General features: G+C 49.2%; 1 protein-coding gene across 17 annotated transcripts in view; it reads right to left on the bottom strand.

The window, feature by feature from the left end:
* PKNOX1 (PBX/knotted 1 homeobox 1) overlaps positions 1 to 16,644 on the bottom strand; it is a 48,647-nt gene that overhangs the window by 13,301 nt on the left and 18,702 nt on the right. For 13 of the 17 annotated variants that reach the window (XM_022553059.2, XM_022553057.2, XM_089910156.1 and 10 more), the window contains 6 exons: positions 15,606 to 15,712; positions 12,002 to 12,129; positions 9,810 to 9,981; positions 7,869 to 8,039; positions 4,006 to 4,105; positions 3,015 to 3,112 (listed from right to left, as the gene is read on the bottom strand). In XM_022553059.2, coding sequence (XP_022408767.1) covers positions 3,015 to 3,112; positions 4,006 to 4,105; positions 7,869 to 8,039; positions 9,810 to 9,981; positions 12,002 to 12,129; positions 15,606 to 15,656 — 720 coding nt within the window. In that variant the 5' untranslated portion in view covers positions 15,657 to 15,712. Of the gene's footprint in view, positions 1 to 3,014; positions 3,113 to 4,005; positions 4,106 to 7,868; positions 8,040 to 9,809; positions 9,982 to 12,001; positions 12,130 to 15,605; positions 15,713 to 16,175; positions 16,271 to 16,644 lie in introns of all 17 variants that reach the window. The other 4 variants (XM_089910152.1, XM_089910150.1, XM_089910154.1 and 1 more) reach the window with 3 other exon arrangements.

A 16,644-nucleotide genomic window follows, 5' to 3' on the forward strand; every position in this document is an offset into this window, starting at 1 on the left:
ACAGTGGGCAAAGAGGACTCTCAGAAATTACAACTACACTGAAATGTAAAACCTAACAGATGCGTTGGAAGATAGAAGGCAAGTTCTCGAAAGTAGATAGAAAGTAGACAATGGGAATACAAATATAAAAATACAGAAAAATCAAGAGACTCGGTTCAGAAGGTCTAGCGTCCGATCAGTAAGGGCTCTGGAAGGAGAGAATGTGCCGGTTGGGGGCGGGGGCAGGGCTGTCACAGAGAGTTCAGGAAAATGTCCCAGCCTCAAGGACACGAGGTCCCCGGCAGTGCCCAGCGCAGCTGACAAACAAGACCCGCGCCAAAAACTCAGGGGAAAGAGACGCGTCTGACAGAGGAGAAAACACCGAAGACGGGAAAGCGGAGCTCACACTGACCTTCTCGAAGGCAGCGCGGCTGCTAGAACACACTGACGGCGCCCGGGGAGCCCCTTCCCGGCCTGGAATCGTACATGCAAACCAACTGCGTGTCAAGGATGAGACCAAGTCACTTCTAGGTTTGCTAAGTCCCAACACGAGGCACCTCCCACACACGTTTTCTCCGCAAGTTCTCAAAGGGGCAGTGAAGCCTAGAAAGTAGAAGACGTGGGCTCGCGGAGAAGGGGCTCCTCAGGGTGAGGCGCCGGATGCCCGACGCCCGGCCGAGGTGGAGACCAGGAGGCCGAGAGCCTCGAGGCCACGCGGCCCCGACCAGCTACCTGACAGGGACACCAAAAGCATGCTAGGCATCCGTGAGGATTTAGCCGCCGACGCCATGGAAACTGTGCGCGGGGGGTGGGGGGGGGGGGGGTGGTACCCAGCTGCTAACTCGGGCAGCGTGATCACGGTTACACACGCAGCTCAGCAGAAACCAGCATTTACACGCTCACGAGGATGTTCACAATGACAACGTATCAGCTGCACTGGGTCTACACGGACGGCATCCTGGCCGGGGAGGGGACGGGAGAGGGCACAGCCCCCAGCAGGACAGATACACGGACGGCATCCTGGCCGGGGAGGGGACGGGAGAGGGCACAGCCCCCAGCAGGACAGAAAGCCCAAGCTACAGGTTGTACGCGTGAGTCAGGGGAGGGGGTTTTATTTCCAACACGGAGGGAACAGCAGAAGGAATGGCCAGGAGGCCTGAAAGCGGTCGCCCAAGGGGAGCGAAGGTGAGGGTGGGAGCTGCTGAGTCTGGTCCAGGCCTCTCAGCAACGCGGGCACAGGGCGACCTGATACCAGAGTCAAGCATCACTGTAAATCGCGAAAAGGAGGCGAAAACTTGTCACACGTCAGACAACAGCACAACCCCGACCCATACGAATAACGGTTTTGTACAAAAGACTATCCCGGGAAAGGGGAGCAGGGTGGGGCGAGGAGAAATCAGTGGAATCTCACTGCCCTGGCTACTTCTTATTTTCTCGGAAAAAAATGCTTTTAAATGAGTATGTACTGCGAGCACAACGGGGGACCCTTCTGTAGAGGTGGCCCAGCCCAGGAAGAGCGTCCGGCTCCTCCGTGTGACCGGCGCCAGGTCAGAAAACGCCCCCGTGGCCAATGCGCCCGGCGCGGGGAGGGGCCGGCCACCGCCGTGCGCCGTCAGAGACAACCACGCGCTTTCTTGACCTCCAGTTTCTAGAACACAGAAGCCATCACTGCTGAGGGACTCACCCTATAACTACCTGCAGCCCAGCAAGAACCCAGACGTCGGCCAAATGAGAAGGAAAAACGCCCGGAGTGACCACAACAGCTCTGCAGGATCACCGTACCTACACGCGTGGGCTCCCTGGTCACAGAAGGCCCCAGCCGGGCCCCAGCCGGCCTATTTACTCTTCCGTGAAACCCCCCGCCCGCCCTGCGCGGGGCTTGTCTCTCCAGCTCCCCAGCCCTGCCACCCTGCAAGGGACAGACGCCGGGGCTGTGACGGGGCGGGGACAAGGGCAGGGTGGGCTGCGGGGTCACCGAGGACCAGAGCAGAGGCGGCTCCTGGCCAGCAGCCTCAGGGAGCAGGGGCTCCGCAGACGTGACCCAAACTCTGCACGTCTGCTATGTAAACTCGGTGAAATTCTTCCTTAAACAGCAGAACGAATGAGCCTCCGCTGTACAAGTAAGCACTGGACTTCACAGTGTTTCCTTCCGCTAAAAACAGTTCACTGTGAGGCCAGAAAACGCTCTGCAAACCAGCTTTCTGTTCCCAGCCACTGTAAATGGAAAACTTCAGGCACGGCGGGCTGGCCGGGGATGGCGGGCCGGCGCTGGGTGGCTGGGCCTGGGGCCCACCTCGTATCCTGGCCTCAGGTGTGCCCAGGCGGCCCCTGCCCCAGGCCCTCTCACACCTGCTTCTGATTTAAGAAAACACTGACATCCCCAAGGCCGGGCCTCAAAGTGGTTAACGAGGATGTACAAAGCATCTGTGCAGGCCAAAGACAAAGAACAACATAAAGAATGAATCAATGGTCTTCAGTAAGAACTGATGGCGAAAACACTGCTTCTGATTTAAACCTAGTAAGTGTAAAAAATTTTAAAAATGTGTGTGTATATCCCTAGAACGTAGAGGGGACTGGTCTCACGTTACCACAAAGGCACAGGGAGGGTAAGACGACCCCCAGGTCGGGGCACATCACGGCACTGCCAGCGCTGGCACTTCTGCCGGCCCAAGCCCACCCCCTCAGCTGGAGGCCTGGGTCGGGGTGAACTTCCGGGGGTCCGGGCAGGGTGCGTCTACACAGCCTCCGCCCTACTGAAGTGGAGACAACCACACAGCCCCACGTTAGACGGGACAGCAGTGGCCCCTCGCGGGGAGGGACCCTGGGGGACCTTTTCCTCCTTCCTTAGGCTTCTCTGAACTCTGCAACAATGTGGAAGATGAACCGTGAAGAAGACGCATGACACCGACATTCAGGTTAACTGGAGACCGCCCAAATGGCCTTCACGCCAAGGGGACGGCTGGAGCCCGGGCCGCCTGTGCCCCCGCACCTGTGCTAACACACCCCCAAGCACCCCGCGGGGCCAGCTCACGGACCTGGGAGTTCTGGATCCGGATCGTGCCGGGCGACAGCGCCTGTGTCACTACCTGGCCTTGGGGAGTGACGACTGTGACCGGCTGATAGACTGTGCCCCCTAGAAAGGAACACGAAAAGCTGAATCACTCTCCAGTCCCAGCAATTATAACCGCTCTTCTTGGTGTGCTCACCGAAAGAACAAAATCTGTAGCTTATGAGCTTTGAAAATCATTTCGAACGGTCAACAGCACTTTGCTAGTTGACTCTTCACTTCAGCGGCGGGGCGAGGCGCGTAAGCCATGGCTCCTCATGAGACAGCACAGGGCGGGGCGGCTGGGGGGTGGTCTGTGAGTCCCCTCCTTTGCTCACCTCCATTTCCTGGCACGTATTAAAGGACTTGGCCAAAGGTGTTAGATAACAAATATTTTTATTCTAGTTATTTTTTTCATCCAACGTGCTTTCATCTTCCTGCGGAGGTTTCCCTTTGTGTGATTATGTGGAGGGTTTTAGTTTACTTTCTCCCCCTCCTTCTGTGCCCATTCCATTTTCATGATGGTTCTGTATGTGCAACGTATAAGAAAAACCATCACGGGAAGAGGACAGATTCTAGAGTTCCCTGGTGCATCCAAGACAAGTGATACTAACACTAAGGCTGCGTTTTCATTTGCTTATCATCGATTTATGACACTGTTTAAGATTTTCCAGGTGCTGCTAAGAGCACAATTAAAAACTATGTTATTTGAAAATTTCTGTTGGTTTTTGCTATACATTTTCAACTCCCATATAAAACCTTTCCTGCCAATATTTTTTGAGAGGGAAACACAATTTGTATAAAATATTTGTTACTGAGAATGAACAAGAACCAGGCATTCAAAGAGCTCTAGACATTGACACTCCTGTATCGGGAACTGGCATTAATTAGAAACCATGTTGATGCACTTCTTCGTTCTAATATAAAGGACTTCTTTCTGCAAAAGCTCAAGGAAAGTGTCCCTTTTTCTGTCGCCATACCTGCCACTGTTGCCATGGTGACGTTCCCCTGCTGCAGAGCGGATGCCGGCACCACGATTCCTTGGGGGCCGAGAGTGCCTGCGATGGCGCTTTGAATCTGCTGTAAGTCATAAACACACAGCGAACGGGTTATGTTATCAGAAAACAGAAAACACATGTTTAAAACTCCAAAACACGTGGCATAATGGCGTCATCAGTAAAGGAAAGACGCTTGAGGCAAAGAGCATCATCAGAGGACAAGCCTTTGTAAGGCCTGCGTTCCAGACGCGTCTGGAAGCAAGAGGTGCCAGACTGACTGCGTGTTAAATATGATACGATCAATACTGAGACACTAGTTTCAGCTTAGCTTCCAAAAGATGATCTTTCACCTCGTCAGCATACTAAACACACCCTACAGCCCTGGAGGTACAACTAGGAAGACTAAAATTACCCGATCGAGTCACACACCTTCTCCATTCAACTTGGCTCAGAGTCTTCCAAGAACCAAAGCCTCCTGCACAGGATGAGCTATTCAAAAGATGATGCCACAGGCTGGGGAGTCCCCCCCCGGGGGCACAGCCTGTACCTGCCCTTCCCACAGCACAGAGCACACCGGAGCCCCCAGTGTCCACGTCTGTGGGGTGCTGGGTCTGGGCCTGGCCTACCGCAGGCTCCATGCAAATGTCCGTAAACACCATGTCGGAGAATCTACCCATCTGAGGTCAGATGCAAATGGGCCAATGTATCCATTTCCTGTGACGGCTGGACTGGGAGCCGGCGAGGGGCGGACCTCTGCACCCAGCGTCCAGCACAGGGTCTGGCACACAGCAGGCACCCAGATGCTTGAGCGGTTAAATAGCCTAAGCAGAGGGCCTTCAGAGACAGTTACCCTGTGGCTGTCACATCCACCTGAACGTATAAGCCTTGGTAGGTCTACGTGAAGTTTGCTACATAAACTTGGTCAGAATAAAAATTAAGCAATCCAAATCAGTATTCTAAGCTCCCACATCAAGAACCTAGAAAAAGAGGAGCCAAATGAAACCAGAGCAAGCAGAAGGAAGGAAGTGATAAAGATTAAAGCAGAAATCAATGAAACTGAAAATAGAAAAACAGAAAAATCAATGAAATAAGAGCTGCTGCTTTGCAAAGATCAACGCAGTGACAAACCTCTAGTAAGACGGACAGAAAAAAAGAGAAAAAACCAAATTACCGATATCTGGAATGAAACAGGGGAGATCACTACAGACCCTGAAGATATCAAAAGATGAAAAAGGAATACTACTGTAAACAACTCGACACACGTAAATTTGATGTCTTAGACAAAATCCAACATGAAACAGATCATCTGAATAGCCCCATAACTAATAAGGAAACGGAATTAGTAATTTTAAAACTTCCAAAAAAGAAATCTCCAGGTCTAGGCAGTGTCACCGGAGAATTCTACCAAGCATTTAAAGAAGAATTAACACAATTAACCAATTCTACACATTTCTTCCAGAAAACAGAAGAGGAGGGAACACTCTCCAGTTCATTTTATGAAGCTTATACTATCCTGATACCAAACCTAGCCAAAGACTGTACCAAAAAGATAGCTACAGACGACTATCCCTCAATACAGACACGAAAATGCGTAACAAAATTCAGGAATCTATACAAAAAGAATTACGTGCCAGGGCCAAGTGGAGTTTATTTCAGGAATGCAAAGCTTGCTCAATATTCAAAAAAAATCAAGTAATGTAACTCTACCACATTGATAGATGAAAGAAGAAAAATCACATATCAATCTATGCAGGAAAGCATTTGTCAAAATTCAGCGTAATAAAAACTCTCAGAAAAATAGGACTAGAAGGGAACTTCCTCAACCTGATAAAGAGCATCTAGAAAAAAAAACAAACCTACCACTATTCCCCCGACACTGGGAAGAAGGCAAAGATGTCCCCTGAATCCCATTCCAGATAGTCCTGGATGTTCCAGCCAGAGCAGTAAGGCAGGAAAAGGAAACAGAAAGTGTAGGGATCAGAAGGGACAAAACAGAACTGTCCCTATTTGCAGATGACAAGACTAAACAGGTAGAAAATCCTAAAGAATCTACAGAAAGGATCTCCTCGGACTAATAAGGAAGTTCAGCCAGGTCCCAGGATACAAGATAAAGATACAAAAATCAACTGGATTTCTACATATTGGCATGGACTCTGAAGTTAAAAATATAATAAATTTACGATTGTGCAAAAGAGTGAAATACTTAGGTATAGTTCTAAAACCACGTGTGCAGGAATTTTATGTCAAAAGCGAGAAAACACTGATGAAAGAAATCACAGAAGAGTAAATTAGTGGAGAGAGCGCCGCGACTGTGGGCTGGGAGAGTCAACACAGTAAAGGTGTCAACTCTCCCCAAGATGACACACAGGTTTAACGCAACTCCTGTCAAAACCTCAGTAACATTTTTTTGCAGATATAGACAAGATTATTCTAAAATTCATGTGGAAAGACTAAGGAACTAGAATAACTAAAATAATCTTGAAAAATAATAAAGTAGGAGGAATCGGTCTACCCAGTTTTGAGACTTATATAGCCACAGGAATCAAGACTATACGGTCTAGATACACAGATCAATGGGACAGAACAGAGAACATAGCAACAGGGCCTACAAATATGACCAACTAGTTTTTGACAATAGTGCAAAGGCAATTCCACGGAGGAAGGACAGCCCTTTCAACAAACGGTGCTGGAGCAAATGGACGAACTTAGGCAAAAAAACCCAAACCTGAAAATTGGCCATGGATTTAAATGTAAAATTTTTAGGAAAAAAATAAGAGAAAAATCTTTGGGACCTAGGGCTAGGCAAAGAGTTCTTCGACTTGACACTGAAAGTATGACTCATAAAAGGAAATTTGATAAATGGGATTTTATCAAAATGAAAAAGGTTTGCTCTGCAAAAGACCCTGTTAAGAGGATGGAAAGATACGCTAGAGACTTGGAGAAAACACTGGCAAACCATATATCCAATGGGGGACTTGCATCTAGAGTACTCTCAAAGGTCAACCATTTTTAAAAATCCAATTAGAAAATGGACAAAAGATACGAGCAGACCTTCTACCAAGGAGGATACACAGATGGGAAATAAGCACATGAAAAGATGGTCAACACCACTGGCCATCAGGGAAATGCGAATTACAGCCACAATGAAATGTCACTACACCCCTTCAGAATGGCTAAATATTGCAGTGCTTCAACATGGATGAACCTGAGGACATTATGCTGAGGAAAATAAGCCAAACACAAAGGGACAAACATGGTATGACTGCCCTTACATAAGGTACCGAGATTAGTCAAGGTCACAGAGACAGAAAGCAGGATAGTGGGGGCCAGGGGCTGGGCAGAGGGGGAGGGAGAGTGAGGAGTCAGTGTTGCAGGGGGACAGGGTCTCAGGTTGGGAAGGTGAGAAAGTTCTGGAAAGGACGGTGCTGACGGTTGCACAACAACGTGAATGGGCTTAGTGCCGCTGAGCTGTGCACTTTAAAAGGGTTAAAATGGGAAGTTTTGTGTTATGTGTGTTTTACCACAATCTTAAAAATTCATTAAAAAAAAAAAGAATTAGAAAGAAATGACTGGTACTCTGGCCTCCAGAAATATGGGCTCCAGGGTCCAGGACACAGAGTGAAGCCTCCCTTTTTCACGGCAGGAAGCCCAGGCGGGCTCTCTCTCTGGCCTGAGGGAACACATTCCCGGCACAGGCCACGTTCAGAGACCCAGAGGATCCTCAGAGCAGGAGAGCCGAGGACAGCCCCACAATCCTGAAAGGGCTGCGGCCTCAGACATCAGCACGTTTCACCCTTGCCGACGCTGCAGGGACCAAGCAGGAGCACAGGGCCCGCCGTAAATACCTGGGACTGGACAGGGGAGTACGGGCTGCCAGGTTCCCCACTCAGGAGAGTTTCACTGTTCATTTTCGTTTTTAGACAAGCAATATAGCGACTGCAGAAATCTTTGCAGAGTTCATTAACCTTTTCCAGCTCAAGAAGATGAATACGCAGAACCTGGATTGCTTTTACCATCTAGAAGCAAGAAAATGAAGACTTTCAGACCAGAAAAAGGGAGCATGACGGTAAGTTATCATTACCACCACACGACTCTCCTTGGTTATGAGCTTGGTTATGACTCAGCTTGGTTATGAGCCAGCCAAGGCCACCTGTACCGCCAGTAACAGGAGGAGAAAGACACCAGATGTTATGCAGAACCACCAAGCATTCCAGCCCCACCGACCTGTGGCTTGCTGTTTCGGCTCCACGTGGCTGCAGGGACAGAGGCGGTCACAGCTCCGGAGCCGCCGGGCCTCGACCTTGGCCTCGCCCCGCTACTGCTCCTTCAGCTGTAAATGGGGATAAATCCGTACGCACCTCCCGGGTGGTTCTTAATGTTGAAGAAGTTCAACTTACCAACTCTGCCTTCAATGGATTCTGCTTTGGGCATCAAGTCTAAGAACTATGCCTACCCCTAGATTAGCCCCAGATCCTAAAGATTTTCTCTTACAATTTTTCTAAAAGTTCTTCGGTTTTATACAAAGTCACTACATTTGGGGGTAATTCGTCTCCCAGCAGTAGATAACTGACACTAGGGATGAACCATTACCATAAACACCACTTCCTGCGAATGAACAACCTAAGACTCAGCCCCTTCCCCGTGACCTTGGTGGTGACAGTTCACACGTCGCTGTGGAATCAACCAGTCAGCCAGCCAGTAGTGAGGATGACCAAATACCAAGCTCTGCTAGGCCCTGTGCTAGGGCACCAGGCAGGAGAGCCCTGGTCCCTGCCGGCCTGGCCCATGCTGGCTACGCCCGTTCCCTCCTTGCTGATGGCCGCATACAGAGATGCGGAGGCAGAGAGAGCATCGGGCCCTCATCCCCAAAAGGCAGGCACTGTTGGTCCCATTTCGAAGACGAGGAGACAGACTCAAAGTCAGACAACTCACCTATAAAATCTATTTGGCTGTAAGGGTTGAATATTAATGAAAAACTAAAAACAGTAACACCTAAGACCAAGGCAGTTTATTCAGGGAAAAGTTTTCCAAAGACCCTTTCCTGCTGATGAGGGGCCTAGGGTTCTGGTCTGGGAGCTGGCCAACTCTAGTGGGAATCCAGCCCCAGACACAGGCTGCCAGGGCTGCCCAGTGCTGAAGGATGCCGCTCCCCTTGGGCACAGCAGTGATGGCAGCCCAACGAACTCTCCATCGCTGTCGGGAAGCACAGAGAACCCAGGGTTTTGGAGCACTGGACCTGGGAGGGGGGCACCCGCATGAGCCAGGCTGGCTTCAGACAGGAAGCCTAAGGGAGGCCGTAAGGGGTGTCGGTCCCTTGATAGGCCCGTCCCTGCTCTGTGCTCACAGGCCACCCCGAGTCGTCACACAGTCTGTCACCCACCACCAGTGCCAGCCTCCAGACAGAGGTGTCTTGGAGAACAAAGTTGTGGTCCATGATCAGGGAAGAGCCAACACCTGAAGCTGGGCCCAGACACGTTCCCAGGAAGCAAGACACAGGGCACGCCGACCCCAGTGGACCTTCCTGAACATACGGGAGGGACTGAACCCCCAGCCCACTCAGGATGCAGGCTCAAGCCATCCTGTTGGATTATTACAGGAAGGGGTCAACAGAGAAGGCTGGAGACCTGGCGACATTCAAGTCACACACGGAAAATTATCTCACGAATTGTACAGTTCTCCCCTTCGGCAGAGCCACAAACAATCTGAAGTTCTAATTCGAAATTTAAAATTTATCGAACAGATTAAATTTAGAAGAAATAAAAATTAAGAACATGCAGGTTACTTACTAAGTTGTCAGTTTCTGGATCCTCACAAAAGAAGGGCTTTCCTTCCTTCTCTTGCCTCCTTACGAAGCTCTCAATGTCCACGTCAAAGCTGGCAGAAGTGGTGCCTTCCGAGCCCTGTGTGGACTGCTCACATTTTTCAAACAACAAAGCTAATAGCGGAAACAGCGGATGCCTGGGGGGAAAATTTTTAAAGATGTGTTCTACACTTGCATGAAAATGTTCTAGTATGTACGCATGCAATGTTGTATACAACAGCTTTGCTGAGATGATTCGCACGCCACACAATTCATCTATTTACAGTTTATAATGCAACGGGTTTTCGCATACTCACAGAGTTGCGCAACCATCACCACAGTCGATTTTATCATCTTTTCATCCCCCAAAGAAACCCTGTAACTATTAGCAGTCACTCTCCATTTTCCACCCAACCCCAGCCCCAGGCCACCACTAATCTACTTTCTGTCTCTACAGATTTGCCAGTTCTAGACATTTCATATAAATGGAGTCATATACTGTGTGACCTTTGGTGTCTGGCTTCTTTCACTTGATGTGCATGATGTTTCCTAGGCTCATCAGTGTCGTAACATGTAACAGTACTTCATTCTTTTTTATGGCTGCATAATATTTCACTGTATGGTTAACACCAGTTGGACAGTTTTAAATTTTACTTTCAGATCCATACTCCATTTTGAGTAGATCTTTGTAAAGGATGTGAGATTAGGTCAAGGATCTTCTCTCTGCATGTGGATGTCCAATTGTTCCAACTTGGACAATCTGTTGGAAACTCCACCTTTTCTCCACTGAGAAGATCAGGTAGACTGATTCTTCCAACTTTATTCTTCTTTTCAAAATTGTTTTAGCTGGTCTAGTTCTTTTGACATCCATATAAAATTTAGAAATAACTTGTCTATATGTACAGAAATATCCTGCTACAACTTTAATTGTAATTGCTATATAGCAATTTTAGGAGAAATGACATCTTTACGATGTTGAGTCTTCCAATCCATGAACATCGTATGCCCTTTATTTAGGTTTCCTTTGACTGCTTCCATTGGCATTTTATAGTTTTCAACATAAAGGTTTTGTATGTGCTTTATTAGAGTTATACCTACATCTTTTTGGAGCTCTCGAAAGTGGTATTTTCTCTTTAATTTCAGTTTCTAATTGTACATTACTGGTAGAGAAATAGGATTGGTTTTCCGTGTGTTGCCCTTGCAACCTGTGACCTAATTAAACTCACTTATTTAGTTCTGGAAGTTCTTTGGTACACTCTTTGGGATTTTCTATATGTGGACAATCATGTCAGTTGTGCATAAAGCCAGCTTTATTTCTTCCTTTCTAACCTGATATGCCTTTTCTTTCTTTGTCTTGCCTCAGTGAACTGGCTAAACGTCCATTACAGAGCTGAACAGGAGGAGTCAGGGTGGACATCTCTGCCTTATCCCCAAACTTGGGGGAAAACATTCCATCTTCCACCATTAAGTATGATGCGAGCTGCAGGGTTCTTTTGTAGTTTCCCTACATCAGGCCAAGAAAGTTCCCCTCTATTCCTGCTTCACTGACAGTTTTTAATCATAACTGGCTGTTGACTTCTGTCAAATGCTTTTCTGCATCACTTGATATGATCCCATTGTGCGTCTCACTGGTTGATCTCCGAATGGTGAACCAGTCTCATATTCCTGGGACAAGCTCCATTTGGTCACTAAACAGTCTTCTCTCTACACGTTACTGGATTTTACTTGTTAATATTTTATGAATGATTTTTATGCCAAAGTTCATGAGGCATACTAGTCTTTAGTTTTTTCTTTTTTTATATTGTCTTTGTCTGGCTTTAGTATCAAGAGTGATGTTCAATTCATAAAATGAGTTCAGAAACATTCCCTCTTCTTCTACTTCCTGGAAGAGACTGTGTCGACTTACTGCTTTTCCTTCTTTTTGGTAGAATTCTCCAGTACAACTATCTGGGCCTGAAGATTGCTTTTTGTAAGGTTGACTAAAATGTAGATTTACATTCCAAAACTTTTTTTAAAAGATATTAGGAATAACATTGTAATCTGAGAAAACCTTTACCCCAGTAGTTATCACATCACGCCTCACTGCTCTGTCTGGCTAATAGCTCACGTTCCATTTAACCAGATTTTCCATTCTCTTTACTCCTCTGAACACCCACACGCTTCACATCGCATTGCTACCTATAAATGGCCTGCTTGTCTGCATCCATCGGGGTCTGGGACCCCACAGGGGGAGGGCTCACTCCTTCCACATCTGGTTCAGAGCAGGTGGGGTCTTGCTCCGTTTTTAACTCTGTTACTACTTGCATCTGTGAAAGGAGGAAGAGAACTTTTGTTACTAAAAAGAAAATAAGCTGCTACCAAGTACAGTAAGTCCCCTACATACGAACCTTCAAGTTGTGAACTTTCAAAGATGCGAACAGATTATAAACCTATTACAGTACAGTACTATATAGCCAATTGTGTTAGTTGGATACCTAGCCTAACTTTGCTGGACTTATGAACAAATTGGACACGAACTTGCTGTTGGAAAGGAACACGTTTGTATGCAGGGGACTTGCTGTATTCTATTCTCAAACAGAAATGCAGTGGAATGGTAATCTGCCAGACGGTTATATGACAGGCAATAATACGGAAAGAATACTACCAACAAAGTCCTTTGAATTTAATGTGCTTCTAAATGGCTAAAACAAAGGTCAAGTTTCCAAAGCATTTAAAAATTGAGAGGACCACTATCTGTGAAATGCTTATGATTTTCAAAACCGTAATAACTCTACATCGCTGAAGGGAACTGGTACACATGCAGTCTTTCTCGTCTGCCTCTCCTTGTTATCTGTCCTCACGCTGAGTAACGTTGCAGGAAGAGAAGAATAAACAAATAATCCAAGCTTTCTTATCTTGTCACAAAAACAACTCAAACCCAAGATGCTCCATATTTGTGACAGGGCTGAAATTCTCCCTTACCTATCCTTAAACTCAGGAATACACAAGCTATAAAAATGTTACGGGGACTTCCCTGGTGGTGCAGTGGTTAAGAATCTGCCTGCCAATGCAGGGGACATGGGTTCGAGCCCTGGTCCGGGAAGATCTCACACGCCGCAGAGCAACTAAGCCCGTGCAGAGCCTGCGCTCTAGAGCCCACGAGCCACAACTACTGAGCCCACGTGCCACAACTACTGAAGCCCACGCACCCTAGAGCCCGCGAGCCACAACTACTGAAGCCTGCACACTCTAGGGCCCGTGTGCTGCAACTACTGAAGCCTGCGCGCCTAGAGCCCGCACTCCGCAACAAGAGAAGCCACCGCAATGAGATGCCCACACACCACAACAAAGACCCAACGCAACCGAAAATAATAAATAAAATTTTTTTTAAAAATGTTAAGGAAAGTCACTGCATCCAGAAAGCAAAGACCAGCTGTGTTTAAAGAAACAGTGTTAAACGTAAGAGGAAGCCTTAAAGATATTACCACTGAAATTGCTTTAAACTGGCTGTGTTGTTTGTAACGTCGGGGAAAAGTATTTAAATCCTTCAACATAAAGAATTCAGTTTACAAATAAAACAAAATCGCTACAGTAAACTTCTTGTTATCCCTGAGTAGATCACCGCCCTCCTCGGTTTCTTCAGGACTGGGGTATCTGGGATGCACCTGCCCCGCCCACAACTGCCACCCCCCGCCCCTCAAGGAAGCAGCCTGTTGGGGAACCTGTGGTGGGGTGGGGGGTGGGGGGAAGCTCATCCACGGAGATGGGAGAGCCTGCATCCTGCCAGGAACCCAGCCTGGTGCTCGGGGCTGCAGCCGAGAGAGCAGCCCTGCAGGTCCGGGCTCGGGCCCTGTTCTCAACTCTCCAACAGGCCAGAGTGAGCAGGTTACTTCCATTCTGCTGCCTTTAGATGGAACAGTATACTTGGGAATTGCTTCTCTCTTAAAAAAATAAACCTGTGCACCACAACTACTAAGTGGGACTTCCCTGGTGGTGCAGTGGTTAGGAATCGCCTGCCAATGCAGGGGACATGGGTTCAAGTCCTGGTCCGGGAAGATCCCACATGCCGTGGAGCAACTAAGCCCGTGCGCCACAACTACTGAGCCTGCGAGCCACAACTACTGAGCCCATGAGCCACAACTACTGAGCCCACATGCCACAACTACTGAAGCCCGCACACCTAAAGCCCACATGCCGCAACTACTGAGCCCACGTGTTGCAACTACTGAGCCCGCGTGCTGCAGCTACTGAAGCCTGTGCACCTAGAGCCCGTGCTCCGCAACAAGAGAAGCCACCGCAATGAGAAGCCTGCGCACCACAACGAAGAGTAGACCCTGCTCACCCCAGACCCAATGCAGACAAAAAAAAAAACCAAAAAACAAAAGCGACTGACTAAAGCCCAATCAAACACAGTCCGTCTGGAGAGAAGTCTGACAGTATTATAAAAAAAAGCCTTAAAGGATTTATTTCAGGATTTAAAAAAAATGATCATGAAAAAAGAGGAATCTAAATGTTCAACCTCAGAGAACCGGCTAAGTAAATGTGGTCTGTCTGTACTGTAGAAGATCAAATCCTTACTGAAAGGAATGCTCACAAGCGGTTCTCCACGTCACGGGAAGTGCTGAGCTGTTACAAGCGAGGCCTTTCCCCCACTGCGCCCAGCCCTGCCCTGGACTCCCTGCATCAGGGCAGGGACCAGCTGGAGGGAGACGGACACGTAACAGGGTGTGTCGGAAGGTGATCACTGCCACAGATGGAGAACAAAGATCAGAGGAAGGGACCGGGAAGCGGATGGCAGGTGGGGAGCAGGCCGTGGGGGTAACCAGGGCCGATGGGGGGTCCTCGCAGAAAGCGGGGCGAAGCAAAGACCTGCAGGACAGAGCGGAGCAGAGCCAAGGGGCAACCAGAGCCAGGGCCCCGGGGCAGGCAGAGGTGAGAGCCTGTGAGGTCGTAGGGCCCTCCGGGCAGGGAGTCCACGAGGAGCCACCGCAGGGCCCAGGGACAGCGGGGACATCGTTAGATGTGCATTTGAGAAACAAAATCTCTTGGAAATATCAGAGGACTTCCTGGTGAAGAGAGCAGGCTGAAATACAATTCCCTACCTCTAAGAAGCAAAAACACTTAAAACATTTTTTTAAATCAACAAAACCAAAATCACTGCAACAGGAAACATCCCAGGAATGGAACAAAACTGTCCATCAAGGAAAGACCCGACTTGGGAAGGGGACAGGGTCGCAGCTCAGGTCCTACACACCCCCTGAGTCTCACCAAGTGGGGAGTGACAGGTGGGCGAGGCACCCCAGGCCTGGGGGGGGGGTGTCCCTAAACCCTTGAGCAGGGAGCCGGGCGTCATGACCGTCTCCTGCAGGGGCAGGAGACGTACAGACAGCACCGCAGCTGCGCCCCACGTGCCATCGGACGGTCCCCTCTGCCACCCACATGCAGGGGAACGAAACCGCACAGCTCCCGCCCAGGCCAGCAACTGGGCAACACGGGAGTCTATGATTATCACCACAACCTTTAAGAGCAATGATACTTACTAACACTGACATTAGAAAGGTAAATTCCCAAGAAACTATGACTTAGGGGACTCAAAATTACAATCTCGGTGTCATTTAGGAAACTACTTGAACAATTCTACCCCTAATCTTTCTGAGCACCAAGATATAATAAATGCACCAAACGTTCAACATTGAACCTGCACCCTCACGGAGACTAGCTTGTGAATACACAAGGCACCGTTCGTGTTTCAGTACTAGGTCGGCTGACTACTTAGAATGTGGAACAGAGCACCAGCGCTCACTTGTTGCCCATCTTGATAGCTGTCTATGCTCAACGTCTGTGTAGCCATCATGGTGAGTGAGTTCTTTATAAAACATCAAATCATCTTGAGTCAAAAGCAAACGGTGTCTGGGAAGACAAAAGCAGAGAAGCATCGGTTAATAACCCAGAGCATTTCTTGTCCCCTTATGCCACAGCACCCGTATACCTTTTTAAATACATATCTTCACATGGAGAGTAAAAACCGTCCTTCACGCTACGGTATAAGCCAAATCCTACTCAGCACCCCGCACCTGCCTGGCGATCGCGTGTCTGTACTTGCCCCAGGCCCGGACGCGTTATCACGTCTCCAGGCATTTGGGTTTATTCCTTCACTCACCCAGCAAACACCTAGTAATGTCTACACGTGCAGGACACTGTCCTGGGCCCTGGGGCTTTCCCTGGGCCATAAGGAAGAGGAAGGCCAGGCAGCACACGGAGGGCGTAGGGGCGCTCGGGCAGGGTGACACAACAGAGGGTGAGCGCGCAGCTGGCGGGTCACACGGCTGCGTGACGGGGCAGGTGCACAGACACTGAGCCTGGGGAGGCCGACCTCAGGCAGGAAGGACGCAGGTGAGCTCAGGGAGGCTGCGCTGGGCATCGGCTCACATCTGCACACGATGCAAAGGTGGGAACGCTGTCATTCACCTGTCACCATGCACACAGGTAAATGAGACAAGAGAAACCAGGTGGGGATGCCACCCGTGCCTCCCGCAGACAGGAGGACAGTGGAGCCACGTGCAGTGGGACAGCAGAGTTGGGGGGCAGTGGGGGACACGGGAGCAGGTCACACCCACTCATGGGCCACGTGGAGACTGTGCGCCTTCTTGGGGCGGGGGAGGGAAGCCCCAGGAAAGTCTGACCAGAAGGGCCCTGAGGCTCCCGGCTCAGGACGGTCTCTCTGACGGTGTGCAGGGCAGGTGAGGGACTGTAGGGCCAAGGGGGGCGGAGGCCGTGTGGCCGGGGGCCAATGGGAGCACAGGGCGTGCAGATGGCCCGGGATGGGCAGGGGGGGCGGATCC

This window comes from Delphinapterus leucas, chromosome 4 (assembly GCF_059928025.1).
Source record: "Delphinapterus leucas isolate spDelLeu-1000000601 "Yukka" chromosome 4, BTC_Dleu_Yukka2, whole genome shotgun sequence".
NCBI classification, from domain to species: domain Eukaryota; kingdom Metazoa; phylum Chordata; class Mammalia; order Artiodactyla; family Monodontidae; genus Delphinapterus; species Delphinapterus leucas.